Source organism: Aquarana catesbeiana, linkage group LG01 (genome assembly GCF_042186555.1).
Source record: "Aquarana catesbeiana isolate 2022-GZ linkage group LG01, ASM4218655v1, whole genome shotgun sequence".
Taxonomy (NCBI): domain Eukaryota; kingdom Metazoa; phylum Chordata; class Amphibia; order Anura; family Ranidae; genus Aquarana; species Aquarana catesbeiana.
In genome coordinates, this window is record NC_133324.1 from 179,685,385 (window position 1) to 179,713,117 (window position 27,733).

Genomic DNA, 27,733 nt, shown 5'->3' on the forward strand with positions numbered 1-27,733 from the left:
AAAAAGGGAAACTAGGTCGACAGGGCCATCCCAAATTATGATTATGTCATCAATGTAGCGGCCAAAAAATACAATATTGGCACAGTGGGGGTTGTTTTGTGTAATGAAATTCTTTTCCCAATAACCCATCGCCACGATACCTTCTCATATACACAACCTTTCAGCTTCTGAAATCCAGGCTCTGGATTCCCTAACACACTCGGCTGACATTATCATCAAATCAGCGGACAAAGGGGGAGGTATTATCCTGCAAAACAAGGCAGATTACATTAACGAAGCCCTTAGACTCCTCTCAGATGAGACTACATATAAAAAACTTTCCAAGGACCCCACCATTGAATTTGCCGCTTAAGTTAACATTTTGGTAAAATCAGCTCTTGATGGCGGAGTGATCGACAAAACGGAAGCCTCTTTCTTCACCAAAAACTTTTACCAGATCCCATATTTCTATCACTTACCTAAAATCCACAAGAGTCTCACTTCTCCCCCTGGCAGGCCCATTGTGGCTGCCATGGAGAGTGTTACTACCGGTTTTAGTCAATATATTGACCTATATCTCCAGCCCATTGTTAAACAATTACCGTCCTATATCAGAGATGGTTCACACTTGTTGGAACTACTTGCATCTTACAAGTGGGAACCATCTTACCTCTGGTTATCTCTGGACGTCACATCACTTTACACTTCAATCCCACACTCTTTTGGTTTACTTGCGCTAGAATTTTTTCTCGCACAAGATCCCTTTATCAACCCCAGACAAGCTGCATTCATCTTGGAGGCAACCAATTTTTGCCTCACCCATAACTATTTCGATTTCAATGGCGACTTCTACCTACAAACTAAGGGAACTGCGATGGGAGCGAATTTCGCTCCCTCCTACGCCAACCTGGCGATGGGTTATTGGGAAAAGAATTTCATTACACAAAACAACCCCCACTGTGCCAATATTGTATTTTTTGGCCGCTACATTGATGACATAATCATCATTTGGGATGGCCCTGTCGACCTAGTTTCCCTTTTTGTCCAACATTGCAATTCCAATCCATACGGCTTGTCTTTCACTCACGTTGTCGATCCTACTAATCTGGCCTTTTTAGATTTAGATCTGGGTCATTTAGACAACATGATTATCGCAAAAAACCACATCAAACCTACCGCTGGCAACTACTATTTGCACTATAGGAGTTGCCACTATCCAAAATGGACACAAAACATACCTAAAGGTCAGTTCTGCCGCCTACGACAGAACTGCACCCTAGACAGCGACTATGACACCATGAGTATACAACTTAAAAAGAAGTTTGCTGACAAGGACTATCCTAAAGATCTAGTTGATCAAGCATGCAACTATTACGCTAAAGGCAAACCTGCCAAAAAAGATAAAGAGATAACAGATCATTCCACTAGGTTTATCACTACCTTCAATTTTCAGTACAAAAAAATTGGAAAATATACTAAAGAAACACTGGTCCATTTTGCTACAGGATCCACTTCTGAAAACCTCCCTTCCGCTTATACCCAGAATCAGGTACCGAAAGGCTCCGAGTCTCAAAAATAGGATTGCCCCAAGTAAATTGCCCATCGACAAGCCCATTTCCAACCCCACCACCCTCATACCACTAGTCGGCATGTATCAGTGTAAGAAAGCCCGCTGCAAGACTTGTATGTTTGTGGAACATGGCAAAAAATCTTTTCTATCTAAAGGCAGAATTTATACATTGGAACAATTCTATAACTGCTCGTCTAATTTTGTAGTGTATGGCCTCACGTGCCCTTGTGGGTTAATCTATGTTGGGCGAACTATCTGCCCACTCAGGCAGCGGTTCGGCCAGCATCGACGACTCATTGAGGGTGGTAAGGACAAACACAGTGTCCCTCGGCACTTTGCCGAGTGTCACAACAAATCTACCACCGGTCTGTCTGTTTGGGTTATTGAACAAATCCCTAAACACATGTCAGAAGCTGAACGGTTCAAAAAGCTTTGCGCCAGAGAGACTTTCTGGATATACTGCTTAGATGTACTCTCCCCTGGCGGCCTCAATGAAGGAATAGAGATATCCACAGTCCTATAACAACCTTTCCTCTTACCACTTTACAGCTACCATGAAATTTTGTCTCAGTTTAATTTTTTTTCCCTTTTTTTACCCCCCTTTTTTTACCCCCCTTTTTTTTTTTTTTTTTTTTTTTTATATATATGTATATGTGCATGTGCATCTCCCCCTCACACATTTATATATGTACATATCTCCCCTCCCCCCCTCCCCCCACTTACCCTGAAATACTAAAATCCATCAGTGTTTATTTCCATATTCTCTGTAATCATAGTCCCAGGATCAATTTATAATTTATTAATTAAATTTACATTGTTTTATTCCATATTACACGCCAGACGGTGCAGACTACAACTATTAATCCCCTATCCTTGACAGTCATCTCCCACTCTCTATACATAACATCTTATGGCAGTCTATTGTATTTACTGTATATTTATTTATATTTATTTGATCTATTTTATTGCACTGTACCTTATGATTTATTTCCTCATGATGTTTTAAATGCTTGTTCCTGAATTTATCTTACCTTACCTGGTTTTATTCACAATGTTTTGTCTTAATTGGAGCCCTGTTGTAAAATTATATACATATATTCTCTTTTTTATTTTTTCTGCACTATGTCATTGTAAGGTCCTTTTGTTTTTGTTTTTATCCCCCCTGCCATCTAATGCCGCCCATTACCTATTTTTTATGCAAATCACGGACTTTCCGGCCCCGCCCCCCCTCTTTTCAGCTTATATAAGCCCACTGTGTCCTCCTCTCCCTATGCTTGACAAAGGAATGCGGCCATTCGTCCACCAATGGCAAGCCTATTCTGAAACGCGTCGCATGCGTGTGACGTCATCACCGGGCGCCACGCTGTACTTGCTCTCCAAGCCTCGTTTGAGATCCTCGGCTCGGCCGGCCTTTTCCCTTCCTAGAGGCTTCACACCATTCTATCAGTGAGCAGCAGCACGGCTGAATGGATGCTCTGGCGTCCTACACATCTCTCCCTTCCTTCCCTGGAACCCCTATCTGTGCATCTGGGACATAACCTGGCTCCCAACCCAGCAGGATTTGTGTTGGACTGTTCGCTGCAAGAGACTGAACCCGGCTGCAAGAACTAATCCTCTTTGGACCTGGCATGCCCTGCAGGAACCGCTGTGACCTGTAGTTCCACCGCATCTCTCCAGCCCAGCCAACCGACCCTAATGCAACTTCTCCAACTTCCATGTGAGTGGATATTGTTGTTTTAATAAAATGTATTTATGATTTATACTCAGAGGCGCCCCTCTCCTTGTTGTTGTTTTAGCTTGCTGGACCCTGCTTTTGGTTCCTTTGGTGGCCGCCCTGACCTACCTTTTGTATATACTCCCAGTATATACGCATGAACTTACACATGCATTTTTACAGTTTTCAGTTTCTGGACTAATCGGTTTTACATTCAAGGTAACTGTGCTTTGCGCCTTTTACTTGTATTAGCCTATCTAAGATGGCCCATTTTGTGCCCTTAAAGGGAACACCCTCTGCTGTAGAGACGGCCCGTGTCTTCATCAAGGAGATCGTCAGGCTGAACAGAATTCCTGCAAATATAGTATCTGATAGGGGGGTGCAGTTTACTTCACGTTTCTGGAAGGCCCTGTGTGAGATCTTGAAGATTGAACTAGCTCTGTCCTCAGCATACCATCCCCAAACTAATGCGCAAACAGAAAGGACAAATCAGACGTTGGAGCAATACATTAGGTGTTTCACATCTTTTGTACAAGATGACTGGGTGTCCCTGCTGCCCCTAGCGGAATTTGCTTATAATAATGCCAGCCACTCTGCCACTGGTCAGTCTCCTTTCTTTGCTAATTATGGTTTTCATGTATCTTTTTTACCTGATTTTCTTCCAGAATCCCCAGTTCCAGCGGTCCAGGACACACTACAGTTTCTCAGTCACAATAATCAGATGTTACAGGAAGCGGTATCCAAGGCACAAGCAGACAGTAAAAGGATCTTCGATCAAAGGAGAAGAGGAGATCTAAACCTTCAGCTTGGTGATAAGGTATGGCTGTCTACCAATAACATTAAACTGACTTGTCCTTCTAAAAAGTTTGCTCCTAAGTTTATCGGGCCCTTCCCGGTGAAAAGGAAGATTAATGAAGTATCCTATGAACTGTGTTTACCTGACTCACTTAAAATCCACCCTGTATTCCATGTGTCGCTATTGAAGCCTGCTGTGACCGATCCCTTTCCTGATAGGGGCACCAGGGTCCCTGAACCTGTCTTGGTGGACGGAGATGAGGAATATGAGGTGGAGGCCATTCTCGATTGCAGAAAGAGACTGGGGCAAGTACAGTTTTTGATTAAATGGAAAGGGTATGGTCCAGAGAATAATTCATGGGAACCTGACAGCAATATTCACGCTAAACGTTTGATCCATGCCTATTTCTCTGTTCATCCTGAAAAGAAGCATTGTCTGGGCATCCGGAGGCTACTCGTTGGGAGGGGGCAATGTCAGGGACGTGCCGATGCCCGTCGGGCGAACATGCGTGCGCGCGTGCGCACGAGGAGCTTTTCCATTCTTCTGTCTCCAACCCGACCCGGCTTGCCTGACTCTGCTTATATCTTGTGACCCGTTGCCGAACCTCTGCCTGCCTGCCTGACCATTCTGTGATCATCCCTCCTGCCATATACCTGCCTGATCTCCTGCCCTGTCTGACTCTGCTTTGCCTGTGTCCTGTGATGCTGTTCCAGTCTGCTCTTCCAGCTCCAGGTTCTGCTGCGGCCATATCTTCTACCTGCCTGCTTGCTAACCAGCTTCTACCTGCCTGCATCTGCAGCCCAGCCATTCCGGAGGGACGTCTTCCCAGCTCCTGTGTCAGCCACTGCAAGGACCTGCACCAGGCACTTCTACCCACTGTGCTCAAGAGACCACTGTTCCCACTCCAGTGGCTCCTGAACCAGCGCTTAGGAGAGGTCTTCTTCTACCAGTCGGAGTCAACTACCAGGTACCTAACAGTCCCGCGATGTCCATTAATCTTATTATATCGCTCCGCCGATGGACTGAAAAAGAAAAAAAAAATCCGCCACCGTACCTCTATGTACCCAGGTGACCCCGCCCCCTCTGACACCACGGGGACTTTCCCATGGCTTCCCCATGGCATCAGTGGGGGGGTCACCGAAGAAGCGTCACACGGCAGGAGCCTCCCATAGAGGAGAATCAGTGGCGGATTTTTTTTTCTTTTTCGGTCCATCAGTGGAGTGAGATAAGAAGATGAAAAGATTTCTTCCCAAGCTGTCTTGTCATTTTTAACATTTTGACACTTTTTTGTGAAATGGTAGGGGTAGATTTGTACCCGTTACTATTTCACACAGGGAGGGTTGCCAGCCCCTCACCTTTTCAGATTCTGATAAGCCCTCCACCCGCAGACCCCCACAACCACCGGGCAAGGGTTGTGTGGATGAGGCCCTTGTCCCCATCAACATGGGGACGAGGTGCTTTGGGGGGCTACCCCAAAGTATCCTCCCCATGTTGAGGGCATGTGGCCTGGTATGGTTCAGGAGGGGGGGCGCTATCTTGTCCCCCCTCTTTACATGTGGCCTGCCAGGTTGCGTGCTCAGATAAGGGTCTGGTATGGATTTTGGGGGGAAACCTATGCCTTTTTTTTAATTCTGGTGCAGGGTTCCCCTTAAAATCCATACCAGACCTGAAGGGTCTGGTATGGATTTTGGGGGGGACCCCTACGCCATTTTTTAAAAATTTGGTGCAAGGTTCCCTTTAATTTCCATATCAGACCCGAAGGGCCTGGTAGGGATTTTAGGGGGATCCCCATGCAATTTATTTTAATATTGGTTCGGGGTTCCCCTTAATATTCATACCAGACCCAAAGGGCCTGGTAATGGACTGGGGGGGATCCCATGCTTTTTTTTTCAATGAGATTCATCTATATTGCCGAGACCCAGCAATTCATTACAGACGCGATCAGTTTTAAATGACAATTTTTCCTATAGAAATGTCATTTTGCTGTGGTACTGTTTTAAACACAGGAAAAATGCACCACTTTACAGGCATAATATAGACTATTGTTTCACTTTAAGCATTAAAAAAATTACTGCTCCCGAAAAAACGGCCATTTTAAACACTTTTTATGACAATAACTTGCATATAAGCCTTTAAAATGAGCACTTTTGATAATTCATGCTCGTGTACCATACACTTTAACGGTGTTTGTGTGTTTTGCCAAATTTTTTGCCTGTTCGGTATGTTCTGGTGCGAACCAAACCGTGGGGTGTTCAGCTCATCCCTAATTATGAGCCATGTTTCACCAGTGGGTCATAATCAGCTGTTCCCCGCTGGGGATAATGTTAGGTCTCTACAACAATCTGTCTCCCTGTATCCCTGTATCTTCAATATTCTCCTGTCAGGTCTCAGTGACAGGAACAGATAGCATATGGTGGTTCTAAATGAAAAACAAAACAAAAGATCTAGTGCTCTCTGCATGAATTTTAATCCCAAAACCAAGAAAAAAGTGGTACACTCACATAAATCAGCACTTAAGCAGTTCTACCTTGTACAGACATATCAGTAAAACAATTCCGAGATAGCAGCATGATGATATTCAATCAAAAATCAACAATTAAATTGATCAATTAATACACAACTACAGCTGATGACCAGGCAACCAATCTACCTCTATAGGGCAGGGTTGGTTGCCTGGTCATCAGCTGTAGTTGTGTATTAAATTGATCAATTAAATTTTAGATTTTTGATTGAATATCATCCCGTGCTATCTCAGAAGTGTTTTACAGATATGTCTGTACCAGGTAGTACTGCTTAAGTGCTCATTTATGTGAGTGTGCCACTTTTTTCTTGGTTTTCGGATTAAAATGTATGCAGAGAGCACTAGATCTATTGCTTTGTTTATCATTTGGAATCGCCATATGTTATCTGTTCCCATGACTGAGAGCTGACAGGAGAATATTGGAGATACAGGGATAGAGGGAGACAGATTGTTGCAGAGACCTAACATTATCCACAGAGGGGAACATCTGATTATGACCCACTGGTGAAACATGGGTCATAATTAGGGAAAAAGCTGAAAGCTGAAAAGCAACTTGTGCATTGAGTGAGTCATTCACACTAATTTTTTTGTGGCACCGGTGGGATTGAAGAGAGCATTTCCCTATGCCCAGCTGGACCACCTATAATCTAGTGGTCATATACAGCTGGTAAGCAGTTGGTATTAACTTACACTGGGTGTGGAGCAGGATTCTCTATGGTTTCAGGATCATCACCTTCTCTTCACTTGATGTGTGCCTTGTTACACAGAGCACGGATGAGGATTCTATGTTCACCACTTATTTCATGGGCTTTTGATATGGGATTCTTTTTACTCATTCTCTGCATGTATTATTTGGATTTATACCCGAATAATGTGATTGAATTTCTTCTTTAAGGACTTTGCTAAGATCATATGCCAGTTTATTTAATTTTCTAGTGCTGCACTATTTGTATATATTACTGATTGTGGAGTCTGTATCTCGGCTTTTGAGTGCTGGCAGCTATATTCAATTTCCTTCCCCTTTCTCTCTAGCACTGTGTTATGCCATGTACACACGGGCGGACTTTTCGACCGGACTGGTCCGACGGGACGAAAACCGGTGCTAGGGCAGCTATTGGCTACTGGCTATCAACTTCCTTATTTTAGTCTGGTCATACATCATCACGTACGAATCCGTCAGACTTTGGTGTGATCATGTGTAGGCAAGTCTGTTTGTTCGAAAGTCCGTCAGAAGTCCGCCAAAAGTTAATCGAAAGTTCGTCAGAAAGACCGTCGGACCTTTGATGCATTAGCCTTTGTTTATATTTGCATAATGCTTCATAAATACCACACAAAAAGCCGTTGGTGGTGGCAGGCATCATGATTGATGATGGATCTATACCGGGGGACATTTTTTCTTTTTCTTTTTTAAATAAAGTACTTGTCTAATGTGTTTTTTTAGACTACACTTTTTTGTTGGTAAATGAGTAGGGGTATGTAGCCCTACTCATTCACATAGAAGGGGGGCCTGGATCTGGGGACCCCCTTGTTAAAGGAATTGTGGGGAAGAGGCCCTTGTCCCCATAAACATGGGTGCAGGGTGCTTTGGGGGTAGCCCTCTTGCCCCCCAAATCACCCCCCCATGTTGAGGGCATGTGGCTGGGTATGGTTCGGGGGTGTTCACTCATCCCTTCACTTTCCTGACCTGCCGGGCTGCATGCTAGGATAAGGGTCTGGTATGGATTTTGGGGGGACCCCATGCCATTTTTTTTATTTTGTCATGGGGGCTCCCTTCAAAATCCATACCAGGCCCTTCGGGGGGCCACACCATTTTTTTTCAAATTTTTTTTATTGCCGGCAATTCTATTTTTTACATTCAGCTGTCAGCGGCGAACCCCACTAACAGCTGATAACTCATTGGTTGTTAGGGACGTGGCGGCTGCCCGCTCCTTAACAACCATGAGGTATACTGCTTGTTAAGCATGCAGGCAGCTACCCACTCCTTAACAACATCTATTTATTAGTGCAGATAGTGCCAGGTGATAAATTATGGCATGCTTTCACTGCTAAAATACCGCAAGACTTTATAAAATAAGTCATGCAGTATTTAAGTAGCTTTTTTTGTGAATGTCAAAAAACTTTTTGAAAAATGCTGTGCAAAATATTTTACTGCATATTTTAAAGTAGAACATACTGCTTTTTGAATGGAGCCCACCGTATTTATAGACATGCATGGTGGAACAGAAAAGTTAATTTGTATGCATTAGCTTTAACAGTAAGTTTCACTCTAAGCTCAAAATTTGGAGGGATCTCTACATACCTTTAGCCATAGAGTGTATCCAGAGTTGATTGCAATAACATATTGTGTAAATTGCCATTTATTTATAAAGACTTTTGCTAGACATGTGCAATTCGTTTAGTTCCAAATTCGTTTTTTCAATTCATATTTTCAAATTTCCTGAAATTTCGAATTTCCCAATTTCCGAATTTCGAATTTCTGAATTTTCAAATTTCCGAAAATTTGAAATTTTGGAAAATTGGAATTTCGGAAATTCAGAATTCTAAAATTCGGAATTCGAAAATTCAAAATTTTGGAAATTCGAAAATTCTAAAATACAAAATTAGGAAATTTGAAAATTCCAAATTTCATAAATTTGACAATTCAAAAATTTGGAAATTTGGAAATCCAAAAATAAGAATGAAAATCTGACAATTTAAAAGAATGAAAATCTGAAAATTCAAAAACCCGAAAATCTGAAATAATAACTAACTAATAATAAATATTAAATTATAGGTATTGGAATTTCCTTTCATATTTGGCTGTTAGTGAACGTACAAATTTATCCAAAGTTAAGAATTATCTGAAATAACTAAAGCCGTATCTAAACAAATGGAACGTAACAATCTAATAATAATAAAAAACAATAGTAATAATAAAACCTTTATATTATTATTATTTATTATTAATTTGTTCCATTCCATTTGTTTAGATGCAGTATTCGTTATTACAGATAATTTGTAACTTTAGATAAATTTGTATTTGTTACGTTCACTAACAGCCAAATTTAGTTATTTATTATTCGTTAGTTATTATTTTCAATTTTACAGATTTTCTTTCTTTTTTTTTTGAATTTCCAAATTTTCAGATTTTCAAATTTTAGAATTTCTGAATTTTCGAATTCAGAAAAATCCAAATTCAAAAATTCAAACGTTTGGAATTTGAAAATTCAAAATTCGGAAATTTGAAAATTTGGAATTTGAAAATTCAAAATTTGGAAATTTGAAAATTCTGAAATTCAGAAATTCAAAATTCGAAAATTCGAAATTTGTAATTCGAAAAATCAAAATTTGGAAATTCTAAAATTCGGAAATTCAAAAGTATGAAAATTCAGAAATTCGAAACTTGCAAATTTGAAAGTTTTTAAATCCGGAAAATTTGAAATTCGGAAATTCAAAAATTCCGAAATTTGGAAATTTTAAAATCAGAATTTTCGGATTTCCGAATTTCCAAATTCCGAATTTTCGATTTCCGAATTTCCGAAAAAAGCAAAAAAGAATGAAACGAAAACGAAAACAAACACATTTTTTTCAGTGCATATGTCTAACATTTGCAGCACATTTTTGGGTTCAGCATTTGGAGGCTTATTTCTATTTTATTTTTGGCAGGCATGTGAATAAATATCCCATGTTAAGGAGCTAGCGAGTATGTGGCTTGTGCCTTGCTGAATCCAGCCGGCTTACCATTTAACAAAGAGGGAAGCTTTAATGGGGTTGCCAAAAAGAGAACAACTCTCAAAATGTCAGTTTTATTTCTAATATACCTCTGAATCTTTGGTAACCCCAAGGCCTAAGAGTATGAATTAAATGGGGTGTTTATGTGCAACCTACCTGCCCCTCTATGCAGGTAAATAACTTCCACCTCAGATGAAACACTAATAGGGAACTTTAGACCCCTCAATCATGCACCAGTGTGTGGAATTACTGTATACCAAATGCAGTATTAGTGGCAGTGATATCAGAGGTGATCCCAGGGAGACATCACCCTACAGTTTCCAACACATTTAAAACCACTCTTGCCTCACATTTTGGTGGCTGAAAAGTGTAAACGAGTGCACTTTCCTATTTGGTATCTTGTTCAAATGACCAAACAGATCCACCACAGTCCATACATAGACAATGCTTGACACGTTAAAGAAATTGAAAACTTTCAAAAATGTTTAATATGTGTGCTTTAATTTTTAACATCTCACATATAAACATTAAGTGGTGAATGGGTAAAGAGGTTGTAACCCTAAAAACTAAAAATCCTGTTCCTTTAACCATTTCAGCCCCAGAAGGATTTACCGCCTTAATGACCAAGCCATTTTTTGCAATACGACACTGTGTCGCTTTTATTCACAATTGCGCGGTCGTGTAACGTTGTACCCAAACAAAATTGATGTCCTTTTTTCCCACAAATAGAGCTTTCTCTTGGTGGTATTTGATCACCTCTGCAGTTTTTATTTTTTGCGCTATAAACAATAAATGAGTGCCAGTTTTGAAAAAAAAATAATTTTATTTTACTTTCTGCTATAATACATATCCAAAAAAATGTAAAAAAAATGTATTCATCAGTTTAGGCCAATATATATTCTTCTACATATTTTTTGTAAAAAAAAATCCCAAGCGTATATTGATTGGTTTGCACAAACGTTATAGAGTCTACAAAATAGGGGATCGATTTAGGGACTTTGAATTTTTTTATTGCGTTTACTGGTAATGGTGGCAATCTGCGATTTTTAGTGGGACTGCGACATTGTGGCAGACAAATCTTACCCTAAGTGACACTTTTTGGGGATCAGTGACACCAATACAGTGATCAGTGCTAAAAAAATGCACTGATTACTTTGAACAGCTGATCTCAGTGTTGTACCATTTCAGAATGGGGATCCTCCTTGTTTGCATAGGCAGATCCCCATTATGCCTCTCTGTGGAGCAATCGTGGGTTGCTGGTGGATATCGAGTCTGCGGGACCCGTGCAAGCTCCCCCGGCGTGCAGCGGGCATGCTCCCACAGTATCTCACACATGAAATGATGTATAGGTACGTTGTTTCACACAGCCGGGCCGCCCTGCCACAGTATATGTATATGTATATAAGTGGTTAAAGCATGTTAGCCCTTTCATGCCTAAGCCTATTTCTGACATTTGTTGCTTACAAGTTAAAATCCATATTTTTTGCTAATAAAAACCCCCAAACATTATATATATATATATATATATATATATATATATATTAGCAGAGACCCTGGAGAATAAAATGCCAATCATTGCAAATTTTTTATGTCACACGGTATTTGCCCAGCAGTCTTTCAAATGCAATTTTTGGGGAAAAAAAGACACTTTCAGGAATTAAAAAGAAAAAAAAAACAGTACAATTAGCCCAATTTTTTTGTATAGATAGATAAATAGATAAATAGATACCTAACATGTTATGCTTTGAAATTGTGCACACTTATGGAATGGCGACAGACTAAAAATACAAAAAAATACTTAAAAATTTCCATAGGCGATGCTTTAAAAAAATTACGGTTACCAGGTTAGAGTTACAGAGGGGATCTTTTGCTAGAATTATTGCTCTCACTCTGGCGATCGCGGTGATACCTCACATGTGTGATTTGAACACCATTTACATTTGCGGGCGCGACTTACATATGCGTTTTCTTTGCTGCACTAGCTTGTGGGAACAGGGGTGCTTTAAAAAAATGTATTTATTATTTCTTATTTACTTATTTTTTTTTTTAAATTGCCCATTTAAAAAAAAAATCTGATCACTTTTATTGCTGTGACAAGGAGTTTAAACAACCCTGGTGACAGTAATAGGTGGTGCAGGTACTCTTTATGGTGGGATCAGGGGTCTAAAAGATCTCAAATCCCTCCTTTGCACTTAAAAGTATTCAGATCGCCAAAATTGGCATTTTTTTAAAATCTGTGCCATTGGCAGCTGGATAAACCGGAAGTGACGTTGTGATTTTACATCGGAGACTTGATCAGAGTCTAAAAGCCAACCGCTGGCTCTAAAAAATGGCAGCTGCAGGCATCACCACAGTATAACCCCTGCAAGCCATGAACGCATATTTGTGTACGGTCAGCGTGAAGGGGTTAAACCGCATATTACTTGTGCTGTGTCATTTGTCCTTTCCTATGCTGTAAAAAACCTGGTTGATCCTGGCTGTTCCTGTGTCCCCCTAGGTATGCTGACTGCGGTAATCATGGCTGCTGAGCCATGATACCATGGTCAGTTTACATGTCTCCACCAGCCTGCAGTCTCTCCCCTCTCCCCCTTCCCTCCCTGCCTGTCAGCTCCTGTGTGTGAGTCGATCTCCAAACCTGCTCCTCCCCTCCTGCAGCTATTCCGAGTGGCAGCAAAGTTAGTGCTCACAACTACTGCAAGTCCCTCTGTTATAACACAATATACCACACAGTGTATGTGTTTTTTGTTTTAATACTCCTGCTAAATACGTTTTTCCACATTGAAGATGTGCAGTCACGTGACCGCCCAGCTGTCAGAGGGGGATCTTAGCCCCTCCCTCTGCAGTCCTTAGATCGGGGAAGAAGAGCGGTGGGTGGTCACATGACTGCACATCGATGATGTGGAAAAGGGTATTTAGCAGGAGAATTGAAAAAAAACACCTACACTGTGTGGTAAATTGTATTATAACAGAGGGGCTTGCAGTAGTTAAGAGCACTTACTTTACAAAGGAATAAGAAAGTGGGAAGCAAATTAGTAAACCTTCCACAGATGCACAACTATACTGCATATAAACCCCACAGATACCTATCCCAACATTCTCCTAGGCACTAATGGGGCCGGAAAGCATGAGTACCAATAATTTGGAAACAGTTCATTTTGTCCAAATGCATTCAGTCCTGAAGGGCATGTAGACTGGTGCCTAAAGGGTACTGCAGGCTTCCTGCCCTAAATGTTTGGTAGGCAGAGCTCGTAGTGATACTGGTAGTCATTTTTTTTTTCAAATAATTCTCCAAATGCAGAACCTTTTTTTAAAAGCAAAAAACAAACAAAAAAAAAAAAAAAACAAGTTTAATAATATGAAGAGTGCCTGTACCTCAAATGTGCCTCACATTTTCTACTCAAATTTTGCAACTGTGCTTCAAATAATTTTTGGAACTAATCAGGTTAAACATTTGCCAACAAATGTGTGGTGCAGGCAAGTGAACCCAGGCAAACCGATGTGCCAAGATTTATATTCCTAAAAACCAACAAACCTTTTAATATCCAAAATAGTATACCATTTTTAACATTTTTAATCCATATAGCATGTAGAGAATAAAATGTATATTTATTCTGTAAATTACTGGTTTATTGGTAGGCCCAAAAATATATAAATGTTGCTGTACTTAGGATATAGCAATGTGACAATCAACATTGTGATTATACATGTTTCAGTATGCATTACGGATGAGCTAAAATATTAGAAAGTTTTACTGTGTTCAGTACATAACTATAGTATAGAATTACTAGATAAACAGATTGATTAAGTACACATACTAAGCGTTTGGCAAAGCAGTTCCCTCTGTATACCACCATTCCAAGATACAGCTGCTCCATAGCAAGGGTGATGTTATAAGAGGTGATATGGATATGGAGTTAATATAGTCTAATAACTTGTATTAGAAGAATATAAGCAATAGTGATGTAATCTAGCAGTTGATATAGAGAGGGAGCTCTTTAGTTAAAAAAGATCTTGCATGTGACTCTACAGCTGGGTTACTAAATAAATGTAATTGTGTACTGTAACATTTTCGTTTAATTTTACTTCCTTCAACAGATTCCAATACAGCTGATATATGTCTTTAGTATGTGTCCATAAAATTATCAGATCATCTAGTAAGGTCACTGCAATGTAACTCAAAGATATAAATAATTTTCAGCATAAATACATGTAACAACACCATAATTTTATAACATTTTAAAGATGTTAAAGAGCAAATTCTTCCACCATGCTTTCATTTATTCTTATTTTGATATAATTCTCTTTTTTATTTGCATGAACAAAATACCAATTAATTAGATTATTTCTCTTTCAAAATAGAGATGTTTTGTATTTTGGATTGCAGGGTCTTAGCTCAGCTTTAGGGTTCCAAGAGCACCAGTGATGCCACAGCAGGACTTCAGCGAAATGCAGTTATCACCCAACCTTTCTGATTTCCCAATTGGAAAGAAGAACAAAGATAAGATTTAGGGGTTGGTGTTGGACTACTACAGTCTCCCTGAATCAGAAAAAGGCAGAAAAAAGGCACTACCAGTAAAGGTAAAGTTATCTCTGAGTGGCAGATGGACAGTTTTTAGGATGGAGCCCTATAAAGTAAAGAAAAGACCCTCATGTATTTATTAAAGGTCAGTTCCACCAAGAACTGATATTTCATATTATGAAATTACCACTAGATTAATAAATCACTTGTCAGTTTTTAAGATTTCTATGAGGTTCAAATGGTAAGAACCATTTTCCACAAGATTTCACTGACATTGTTCCTTTCTCACAAATCCAGCTTCTACTTATGTCCTTTTCCTACATTGTTTAGAACCCTTCAGGACACTTTGTAAAGGCTACAGCAGGTGGAAAAAACTGTAAATCTGGGGAGAGCATCTAACCAATGGAATCCCCAGGAAACATAAGAATTTGGCAAGTGATTAAACCTACCACTGCACATATAAGCTGAAATGTCATAGCTGGACATACATAGCTGAAATATCATTTTTAGGTGGACTTAGCCTTTAACACATCAGATTACCCTCAGCGCTGATTTTTTTAATGTTAGTCACGATTATAACTAATCTAACTAAAATGAGAAAGTTGCAAAAATTTTTTAGGTTATGTTGTCATTATGGATTATGGACAGATTGTGTAAGCACTAAGCAGGGTTTGGCATTGTTGCAAGCTGTCCAATTATCATGACTTTGGTTTAATTATTCGATTTAAGAAGTTGTTTCCTAACCCCTTGCCATCATTTCTATACATTAATATGTTCACATTTAAATGCAATAAAGATATGTTACAGAAATACAGGCAGGGATGGTGGAAGAAGCAGCCACACACAGCTCTATGGTAAACCCAGCAACCGCCCCAAATTTAGCCCCACAAAATGCAAAGACTCATCTCACTGACTGAATTCTGGGCTGGTCAGATTGGCAGGTAAACTTGGTGCTTCAATGAGATCAAAGCCTGCAGGGGAAAAGAGAGGAGTACCACTATGCTGCAGATGAGTACTAGGAGGTTATGATTATGGGTGTGTGCTGTAGTCAACTGTTCCCCATGCTCTGTGTGTATAAGATTACTGTGAGCCAATATGCAGAAAGCCAATTTGGGTATGTAGTTTACAGGGTAATTGGAGACTGTTACTGTCAACACAGTCATGGGTATTATCCAAGTTTTTTTTGTCAATTGGTTGTTAAAGTATTTACATGATTTTTTACATGGGTTTATATATATATATATATATATATATATATATACACACACATTTATGGTGTGCTGTCCGGTATATGAACATATTTTCATTAATCTGTTGGAATGTAAGAGAATACATGTGTGAGATCACCATAAAGTGTCCTCAGTATGCATTTTAAAGTACAGCACTAAATGGCATCATTTTTAAAACAGTACATAGGCAATAAAGTGCTGCACTTTATTATGTATGCGTTTTTATAAGGACCTCATGTCTGCTGTTTGCAAAGTGTTTATATACATTCAATCTACAAGACGTCTTCATGGTCTCATTAGGGATTAATGCAGCATTTAGGGAACATAAAAGGCAACATAACACTTTAAGCACTGGACATAACCTAATTGACTTCATAAGACAGATAATGAATTATTGAAAAAGGAATAAGCCATCAAAATGGCAAATGGAACTAGAACTGTGAAAGGATGTCAATGACAGGGTGTGAAGAATTTGAAAGAAAATGTATGAAATGCTGACTAATAAACCAGACATCACAATAAAGTGCTGTAAAAAGGACAGTGAAGTTCAAGCAATGAAAAATGTTTTAGTTATTTGTGACAATTTAAAAATCTGTTGTGTAGTTTATGGATAGTAAGCTCCTCCACTGGGTAGAAAGCATCTACAAGGGCCTGCATGCTCTCTCAAATTCTCTGCAGAGTTCCTGGTAACCTAAATTCTACGGTGCTCTTAAGTGCTTTGTTATTGTGTAGCTCTGCATAAAAAAATAAAAAATGCCTGCAGGCAGCTGTAGATACCTGTTAGCCAGAAGAAAAAAACTGAATATCATCCCTAAACCACCCAGTCCATTTAATATTGCCGCCATATAGAATGTCCATAAACTTTTTTTTTAAGTTAACCTAAATCTCGGTTAAAAGTCTTGTTGGAATGGATAATTAAGTAATAGAAGGACTGAAAAATGTACCTTTCCTTAGGAAAATGCTGTATTGGGTGCCCTATTGTGTCAGCAATGTAACTAGAAATGAGATCTATGTTGAAAGTGAAGATAAGAGATCAGACTGGTTAATTCTTTAGCAGAAATAATGGTTAGGTGCTTAGGTTCTTGGTCACATGACTGGCGAAGGTGAGGTCTGGAGAAATGTATTCTCTGGGAAAAAGTTGATTAACTACGCTGGATTCCTTCCTATTGGCCATGACCCATGACAAAAAGCTATAATAATCTATTAGAATGCAAAGGTCAACTTTATTTTTTATTGTCTAACCTGGAGAAAATAGTAGAAATAAACAAACACTGTCTAAATCTAAAGTAAATGCACTTTAGAATTTCATGTGACTGTCAACAGTAAATACTTGTTGGGCTTCATATTTACTTACAAAGAAAAAGAACTGTAAAAGTGTACAAACTGTGATTGTGGCTTTCATTAAAGTGTGTTAACATTTTGTAAGAGTTAAGGAAGGGAATGAGTAAAAATCACATTTACCAACATTTTCTTGGTCTTGCTTGGGTCCTGCTTGGGTCCTTTAGGTCCCAACTGGCCAAACTCCTCTTATCATGGAGGATTGGCAGAAAGACAAATGAAAGACCAGGCAGGCCTGCTAAAAGAGTGCCACGAAGAGTTACCTCAAGTGGCGCAGCAAAGGAATCTGACATGTAAATTGCCAGTAAGGAATAACCAGATATTATTTTTGTGATTTTAAATTCCAATTAAGAAGGACCACAAGTTTGTGTGTTGCTACTGCATGCCTGCTAAGGTGTTAACTGTGAATGGTGTAATGAGATTTCTGCTTTCTGCTTTAAAAAACTGTCAGATCACTCCTTAATTTTATTTATAAATTAATGGTTGTAAAATACCTATGCATGGTTCAATTTTTTGTTAATATTAGACAATCAGACTGAATCTATGTTCACTTTTACAGTACATATTGTACATTGTTAAATTATACTCAAACACACACACACTAATATGTATACATGATACATTCTGCATCATAGAGCAGAGGAAGAAAATATTATATGTAATAGACAACATACTTGAGTAGAATAGGCTTATGAAACCTTAGGTCAGTGTAATGAAACACCTACAACTAAAGTTTATTACAAATGTGCTATATTTGCAGTAATGTCTAATAATCTGTCAGTGGAAGGTGATATTTGCACAATGTGTACTCACACTGCCTATTTAGAGTGGATACATTTACTCCCCAGCATGTCTATGGAAGAGAAACATAGCCACCTTTGGACAGCAGCATTGTGTGACTGTACACTGTACCAGGCCTGCAGTCTGTCATTGTCGCCTGTACCATGCTTGCAGTCTATGACTGTCTCCTGTATCATGCCTGCAGTCTGTGGCTGTCTCCTGTTAAAGGCCTGCAGTCTGTGGCTGTCTCCTGTTAAAGGCCTGCAGTCTTTGACTGTCTCCTCCCACAGCCCTATAGTCTGTGACTGTCTCTTGTACCATGCCTGCAGTCTGTGACTGTCTTCTGTAAAAGGCCTGCAGTCTGTGACTGTCTCCTGCACCAGGCCTGCAGTCTGTGACTGTCTATTAAACCATGCCTGCAGTCTGTGACTGTCACCTGTATCATGCCTGCAGTCTGTGACTGTCTCCTGTACCAGGCCTGCGGTCTGTGACTATCTCCTGTACCAGGCCTGCAGTCTGTGACTGTCTCCTGTACCAGGCCTGCAGTCTGCAACTGTCTCTTGTACCATGCCTGCAGTCTGTGACTATCTCTTGTACCATGACTTCAGTCTCTGACCATCTCCTGTAGTATGCCTGCAGGGGTGCCCCAAGAAAATGTTTGCCCAGGGTCCCATCAATATTAAAGATGGCCCAGTATCAAGTATGAAGCAATATCCGACTGCATCATTTACAGGGGCCAGTTTGGGGTGTGCACTATGACTGAGCACGACCGACCCAAAACTAACTTGCCCAGCATCCTTCAGGGCACTGTGGCAAGAGGGAGCCCAGGGAGGGGGGTGACACCATGGTTTACTGCACCAGGTGACACCAACCCTAGTCATGCCACTGAGTACTGTCATTCTGTGGAGAGGGTAGTGTTAGATGAACTCATAGATTTAAATTGACTTTACGTAAGTGACTAACAAAAAAGAAACCCCAGCTCCAGCTAACATTTTATAAGCAGTTTCAGCAGTTTTGTTTCCTTTTGAAATAAAGATTTAAACTAAATTAATAAAAGCTGACCATCATAAGCATATCACCTGCTCACCACCTGTCAAAAAATCTCTGAAATTGATCCACTGCGGTTCACTTTTCAGAGGGGTGACAAAGGCAGCATGCATGAACAATGAATAGAATTATGAGTTTTCGTTCTCTAATAAGAGATTTTGTTGCGAACCCAATGCAACGATTACCCATCTCACAGCCATTATTTTAAGTTTTTTACTAAGTTGTCAAATGCTCATTTATGTTTTACCATCACTGTAATAAATGTCAGTATGCTTAGCTGTATGCTTTTATGGACACTGGTGGACAACAGGAAAAAAAATCCTCATGGCAGCCAGTTCAAAATGTACTAGTTCTGGTGCCTCAAGTCACTACAGCATCTTGATGTACACACTACTCATGTCCACAGAGGCTGTGATGACTTGACAGGCATGCATTTACATCCTCATCCAAGTGTTTCCTTAGTTTGTAAATAGTTTTAAATATACGGTGACTTGTGTTAAATCTAATGCATTGTTTTTGTTTTGTTTTTATTTATTTAACAGGTATTTCCAGAAATGTATTTATTGGTCATTTTAGATATCACTTCATTTTGACTATATACCATAATATACAGTATCTATGGGGATATTTTAGATAGTTATAGAGATATGTTTCTTACACTCAAAAATTGGATTTTATTTTTATAATGGATAATGCTTGCTCGGCAATACAAGGTAAAATATAAGCACAATATATGTCAAATATAACCTCAGTAAGCTGCCCATTTGTCATAGCATTTTTTTATACCTAATTGCAGGATCTAAACTCTCCAAAGGTGTACTGTGTGAAAATTAGTGTTAAAGGTATTTCATGTAGGAAAATGGAGGGACCATACACAAACATATGCACAAGAGTCATACATTCAACTATGGCGCTTTAGACCTTCAACTCATATAGGAGTAATATTATTACCACCTAGTCAAGCTGCTTTTAAATCTTCCCATGTGTCATTAAAAGTAAAATATATAACTGCCTCACACTATAAATCTTTCTGTAAGATTAAAAGTTTGTGGGGTACCTTCATGCTGCAAGGTACTGAATAAAAGAACACTTTTAGAAACAGGTAAGAAATTTTTCTTAGATTACACAAAAATTTGGTGACACCTAGTCAACCTGGAAGCTGTTACCCCAAACTAAAAGGGGCACTGTAAAATACAGCTATCCTATGACTTGAAATAGGGTGTGGAAGAAGATAATTATGGGATAGAGCAGCTTGTTTAATCCATTCAATCATTTGCCATAAACGTTTAATTATTAAAGCTGGCCTACTTTCTGTATGTGCCTTTTTAGAAGCGCAAAAGTCCTTTGTTGCAGCATGTGTACTGCATATTGATCTTTTCTCATTGGCCTATATGCCGTCTATTAGATTTCTATGTACCAACTGGTTGTCCACATACGGCTCAGGTGAAAGTGTTGATAATAAGTAAAAAATATAGACTTTGCTCAAAACAGAAAAAAATATGACCAGGATGTGCATGGGACTAATAAAATAAATTATTGAGACTAATCTGGCAGACAAAACAATAAAAGGACATACCTTAATAATAAATTAGAATTTTTGGATAATATTAGATTTTTTTGTGTAGGGTATTGATGTACAGCAATGCTGAAACAAACAGATTGCTTTCCATACTTAAAAGCAACAGCTTTTATCTGAATGTTTTCTTTCAATTTTTTGCTTGAAGGAGAAGGTCAAGTGAGGTCATCATTTGTTTGATGATTGTTTACCAAAAAACTAGAGCAGCGAGAGGCTAATTTCAAAATTAATAATTGATTCATGAATGCTATGAGATGCCTTCCACTAATCCTATTCAATGTTATGAGTTAGAAAAGTCAATTTGTACAGTGGAAATTTGTGTGAAACAAATATTGATTTTACAGAGCCACATCTATATATTTAATGCATAAAATACTGTATTCTAATAGAAAAACTATTAACTAAAAGTAGATATGATCTACCTTTGTAGATGAAAATGATATGCATTTTCTCATACATACTACTCCTATGGAGGGACATATAGGGATCTAGTTGTATTGGGACCTAGCGTGCTGGATTTGATACCGTGATCCCAGCTGGCGTGATAAGGAGAGAACATGAAAGTTCTGGTTGTAACCCAGACAAAGTAGTTCTTCATGATTTTTTGCCTGCTTAGTGATAGACTTGATAAATACCCACCACTGTGTTCTCAACTGTGTGTGTTCCATGTATAGACAGTTAAACTTTCCCTTTCCTCTAGGGGGGGAATTAGCAAAGATGATGATGGCACAAGAAACTTGAAAAAATGGTGTGCATCACATTACCACAGGTAGAAAACTCTAGCAGATCCCCCTTAGACAGGTCCTGAAAGACAGGATATAAAATGTTTGCCGGTAGCCTGGTAGCCAGCTCAAATGCCTTCCTCTGCCCATGTAGTGAACACAGGCAAGCAACTCCAGCTCTCCTACTCTCTGTGTTGGTGCAGACACAGTAAAGAAAATGGAGCAGATAGCTCCCAAATAACAAAGCAACCTGTGTCCCCCTTTGTCGATTGGGAACAGGACCTGCTCCATTTTCTTAATAAACCACTTGCCTACTGGACAATTTTACCAACTTCCTGCCCAGGCCAATTTTTAGCTTTCAGTGCTGTCGCACTTTGAGTGACAATTGCTCAGTCATGCAGCTATGCACTCATATAAAAAAGTTATCTTTTTTTTTTTTAAATAGAGCTTTCTTTTGGTGAAATGTAATCACCACTGGGTTTTTTTTATTTTTTGCTAAACAAAGTGATGAGGCTGCACTGATAAGCAACACTGATGGACACTGGTAGGTGGCACTGATGGGAACTAATAGACAGCACTGAAGGGCACTGATAGTTGGCACTGATGGGCACTGGTAGGTGAGACTGATGGGCATTGAAATGCGGCACTGATGGGCAGCACTGATTGTCAGCACTGATGGGTACTGATTGACAGCACTGAGTGGCACTGATTTGCAGCACTGATGGGCACTAATTGGCACTGATGGGCACTGCTGTGGCTGCACTGATAATCAGGACACTGATGGTCAGTGCCCTGATTATCAGTGCAGATGTCCCCTTTTACACTAGCCGGTTACCGGCTCTCTCCTCTCCTCACACTGTGACAGCGTGAGGAAAGATATGCAGATAACTGGCAAGATAATTTACAAGATATGCAGATAACTGCCAAGTGTGTTTACACTGTGATCGTCTGTGATTGGACACAGCTAATCATGTAGTAAAGAGCTGCTGTGATTGGCTCTTTGAGCAGATCTGTGATCAGCTGTTTCCAAAGGACACAGTGTTTACAGAGCGCACCGGGTGCGCCCTCCCAGAACTGGATAGCCCCGCTGTAGCCATTATTTTGCTATAGCACAATTAGGAATTGGTTAAAAAGACTGGTGTGTTTATTATGCCAGTGCCATTCTTTGTTAATTTCCCCCCTCTGTGTCTGTCATAAGTGTCTACAGAAAGATTTCCTAGTTACAAGTTAAGTGAACTCATAGAAGCTGATAGAAAATCTTGCCACTGATTAACTTACAAGATGTACTGAACAAAATTGGCATTCAATGATAATAAATTCTTCTTATAATAATTTGCTGTTTATTTTATTTCATTATAACTGTCTTTTTTTTAACTGTCTTTTTTAATTGTTTGGGAGACAAATGACAGATGGGCTAGTAACACCATGGGAACTCATAACACATTTTGTTTTGTTTCAAAATGTTGTAGTTATTTTTAGAAATTTGCCTTATGTCCTTTCCTTACAGATGTGCAGCTCAGAGAACTCTCTTTAACGTAATAAGGTTGGTCGTATCATAACATGAAAAAAGAAAATTTTAATTGCTTAACATATGGCATAATTTCGTTTGTTAATATACATTTCTGTTGTAGGCTGTCATTGTAAAAACCTCCAACAAGAGTATATTTTGTGGATCACATTATTGCATATGTTCATCTGGGATCCTGCGTGCTATGGTAGAGGCTTAAGACCACGTTAAAGTTAATTTTTAAGCCTAAGATACAACAAAATGTATGCCTATTTGTTATCTTAATTTGAAAATATTAGGGCAGTTTTGTATAACCAACTGATTGATGATATAAAGGCTATTATCTACTTGCAATGCCATGGATGATAACAAACTCTCCAACATGAAAAATTATGTAAGCTATATAATGATTTGCTCATTAATTTCTTCCTGACTTTCAAATTAAAAAAGAAAAAAAAAGCCTGGGCTTAGTCAAAAAGAAAGACACAGTCAAATGCTGCTTCCCTCCAGAGGAGTGCAACTTGCAAGCAGACTTTGTTTTCACAAAATGCATCACACTCCACTAACCTTACAATGTAGGGCAGTGTATTAGGAACATGGAACCATAGCTATCTTGATTACTGTGTAGTCAACTCTCTCTAGATCTCCTTAACTCCCTATTGGTTCTAAAATGTGGGGTGGTGGATGGAGATAATTACATTTTTTTACTTTTCTACCTTCTAATTAAAATATCTCTTGGATTCTGGGTGGACAAATCCTTTAATTACAAAACACCATACATTTGCTTTATAAAATGTATGTGCCTCTAAACAAAATTTGGAAAATGCATACGTATAGTTTAACCTATAGTGAAAAACATTAATGGTAAACAACAAAGATGGAGTTACACATTAAAATGCATTCAATTTTTAGTCTAATTATGATGTCATTGTTGTCTCTCATTCTCAACAATGGGGAAACTGAATTTCACCAAATAATTAACCTAGCCCCCAAAAGTGTTATGTTGCTTTAATAATTGATTCACTATGATAACTACAGGAACTAACAAATACAATAACTATCACAAATTACAAGGGCACAGACAAGGGTGTATGTGTCATGCGTTAGTGGTATATCAATCAAAAAACACAACCATTTCATAACGGACTAATCTAAAACCAAATATTTTTTGAGTTTTTGGGAAGCACATGAATACACATAATCAAACACAACAATCATCTGCATGCAAAATATAAATTTTAGTTACATATTTTAAATTTTATTTTAAAAAGAAAAACTTAATGCAACCTCCCACAAGCCTAAAAGAAAGCAGGTATGCATAATGCCCTTCATGCATTGCATAAACATGCTAAAGAAATGAGGGTAACTATGAAAACCGTATCACCGCTCTACATAGACAACATGCAAGGCATGCAAGGCTTAGAATACAAAGCACCAAAGGCAGAAACAGGTTGGTTAAAAGAGATTTCTCTAAGCATACTAACCTGCTGGTTCTAATGAATTTTCTACTTTGTCGTTAACATCGAAAACACGGTCATGAACACCTATAGTTTTCATACAGCTGTCTATAATAAAAATAGAGATAACAGCCAAATATGTTAGTGAGATCTTTCCAGCTCCACCACTCTCTTTATGTTAATTCTATAATTTTTTTGTTTGTTTTTGTACTGCATGTTTTGCTTAGAGCATTTTGAGCTATGGGGCATTTTCCTTATGCCAAGCATACAGTATTGTTCTTAGTCAATCTAGACATCAACAACATTTAAGAAACAACAAGTTAGCAAGTAGGCATGTTTGTAACAATGCTCAATGAGGAATGATTAGAAATAAAGATGCAAAGTAAATCACAAACGTTGATTACCGGTATCACAAAAGGCTTAATATTTACAAACAAAGAAAGGAAAAAAAACTGTAATGCTTTTAACTGTAGCACACAATAAAACATGCATCTAAGGGCCATATCTAAAGCAAACATAGAGCACTTACTTGCTGGCCGTACGTAGACTCTGAGCTTTAAGCAGGATCTTCTTCCATTATCTGGAATTGCTGAAGCTGAAGAAGAGAAACAAAAAGTTTCAACCTTAAACTTTTGTTCAAAGGTGTCACTATTTAGTTTAAAAATTTAAAAATAAAAAGTTAAAAATTGCATATGAAAGTTGACAGCATTTCTATGGAGTTTGAAGCGGTTGGAAAGTTAAGAAGATGAAGGGCATGGGTTTAACCACAAAACCCTTTGAATGCATATGAGTTTGCATATGAAACTGACTAGTAAACATCCTCTATCGTCAGTTACTCACTTGAGGCAATGGAATTTTTTTAGAAAAGGCCTTAAATAATGATTTGGGGGTCAATTTATTTTTTGTTTTGTTTTTCTGTTTTCTGTTTTATTCTGATGTCTAATTGTTTACCATTCGAATACATTGTAAAATCTTATTTTTAAAGATAAAAATTTAATACAAAGTGCTGCATTGACACCACTGTAAGAGAGAATTTTAGGATTTCCAAAAATGGGCACAACTGTAGCACTTTTCTTTTTAGATTGTTTTTCTCTAAATTAAAGTTTGTAGGGAGTAGTACAAAGCAGGCAGAAAAAAGAAGAGAGCAGGGTTCAGTCACAAAGTTAATAAGTATAAGTTAAATAAGTTAGTCACTTATTTTAGTGACGTTTGTTCACTTTAATTACTCAATCAAATGTGAGGGAAATAAAAAAATAAATTGATTTTTGTTAGCACATGATTGGATGATTATAGTGAACAAAGCTTCACCTCATTCACTAAACTCAGTAAAAAGTCACCTGAACAGACTGCTGCCTTAGTAAATCAACCACATACAATTGTGTGTGTAATGTGATGTAACACGTAGAGAATGTTCATTTTGCTTAGTGAATATGGTAAAGCTGTCTTCTCTTTGAAAACCATATCAAGGTTGCAAGGTGCAAGGTAAATTTTTATAACACGGGGCTTTTGCTTACACATGACTAAATGAGTGAAGTGAATGCAGCTTAAACATATTTGCTAAACTAAGTGATCATTCACTCATCAAAGTGAATATTTAAATGTTCAATAAATCAGCAAATCAATAAATATTTCTGATACCATATTTATAACATATTTTTAGTCTTGGCCATAATTACGAAATGAATAAAGAAAAAGAACATACATTCCTTCTGGTGCTCTAAGAAGCCATTAATTGGAATGAGATAGCTATAGCCAGAAATGCCATACTGTAGCAGTTCAGCCTGCCGACCATAAAGCAATACTAATGTACAGTATGTAATTGTTTCAGCTTTTTTCATGACCATACATGACCAATTTGAGCACATCTTGAGATGGTCAGTGGATAGGTGTACATCCAAATTATAAAAAGGACTGCCAAGTGTTTGAAATCTTTGTATTGCAACAATTGTTCTTATTTTATTTTTATTGTGTGTGCTGAACCCAGATGTTGGCCAGGCCATGCCAGAAATAATAGTGGGACAATTTGATGTACAGTTTTAAGGGAGCAGGTAGATCTCTAAGTTCCCATCATTCTTTTTTAAAGGATATAATTCTTATTGTTAAATAAGCAGTATAAAACAAGAAAATTTTAAAGAACTCCACTTTCAAAATTATATGGCATATACAATTGTTACGCAAGCCATTTTGAAATTTTATTTTATTGAAAATGACCTTTTCATTTCAAACTGCAGCCACTGTAATTTTCAAATACTGTCAAACAATTCAGTGCAATTCGGGGGGGGGGGGGGGTGCGCTGCCTTACATTTTTGGACTACGGCACTACGTTATTTTAACTGACAATTGTGCAGTCATGTTGACACTGTAAACACATAAAAGCTTTCTTTTTGTGGTATTTGATCACCTCTGCAGGCTTTATTTTTTGTGCTATAAACAAAAAACCAACTACAATTTTGAAAAAAAAATCATATTTTTTACTTTCTGCCATAAAACATATCCAATATTTTTTTTTTTTAATCTGATTTCGTTATCAGTTTAGGCCAATATGTATTCTGCTACATATTTTTGGTAAATAAAATCCCAATAAGCATATTTTCATTGGTTTGCGCAAAAGTTATAGCGTCTACAAACTATGGGATATTTTTTATTTATTATTAGTAATAGCAGCAATCAGTGACTTATAGCGGGACTGCAGACAAATCAGGCACTAAATGACACTTTTTGGGGACCAGTGACACTAATACAGTGATCAGTGAAGTATCATAGCGGGAGCAGGCCGCCTGTGGTGTGTGCACGCACCCCAGACCCGGAAGTGTCGTACTGGCACAGAGCGGCCGCCCTGCCACTATAAATGAATGCTGGGTGGTCCGCAAGTGGTTGAATTTAATTGAACTGCCACTGTCTTAAGATATTTGCATCAGGGTTATAATTCTGTGGATTAACATTTGTGTATTACTGTAACATAGTATTGTAAAAAACAAAAAAATCTATGCAATGTTGTGCTCTGGAGGCCTATATATATAGGGGAAAACAACAGAAATGCATTTCCTACTTGTGTACATGGCTCACTGGATTCATCAGATATCTTTACAAGTCAAGTTTTAGGCATCTCGGATAATAGGAGTTTTCAATTTTGGTCACATAGTTACATAGTAGGTGAGGTTGAAAAAAGACAAATGTCCATCAAGTCCAACCTATGTGTATGATTATATGTCAGTATAACAGTTTATATCCCTGTATGAGACCACCGCCCGTGGAAGGGAATTCCAC

At 38.5% G+C, this 27,733-nt stretch overlaps 1 protein-coding gene across 4 annotated transcripts in view; it reads right to left on the minus strand.

Annotated features, from left to right (window-relative positions):
- The window catches only part of EFNA5 (ephrin A5), a 601,230-nt gene that overhangs the window by 15,923 nt on the left and 557,574 nt on the right, over positions 1 to 27,733 (minus strand). The window contains exons 3-5 of one of the 4 annotated variants that reach the window (XM_073624583.1): positions 24,996 to 25,061; positions 24,494 to 24,574; positions 15,725 to 15,781 (exon numbers count right to left, since the gene is read on the minus strand). In XM_073624583.1, coding sequence (XP_073480684.1) covers positions 15,725 to 15,781; positions 24,494 to 24,574; positions 24,996 to 25,061 — 204 coding nt within the window. The remainder of the gene's footprint in view (positions 1 to 15,724; positions 15,782 to 24,493; positions 24,575 to 24,995; positions 25,062 to 27,733) is intronic. The other 3 variants (XM_073624585.1, XM_073624584.1, XM_073624586.1) reach the window with 3 other exon arrangements.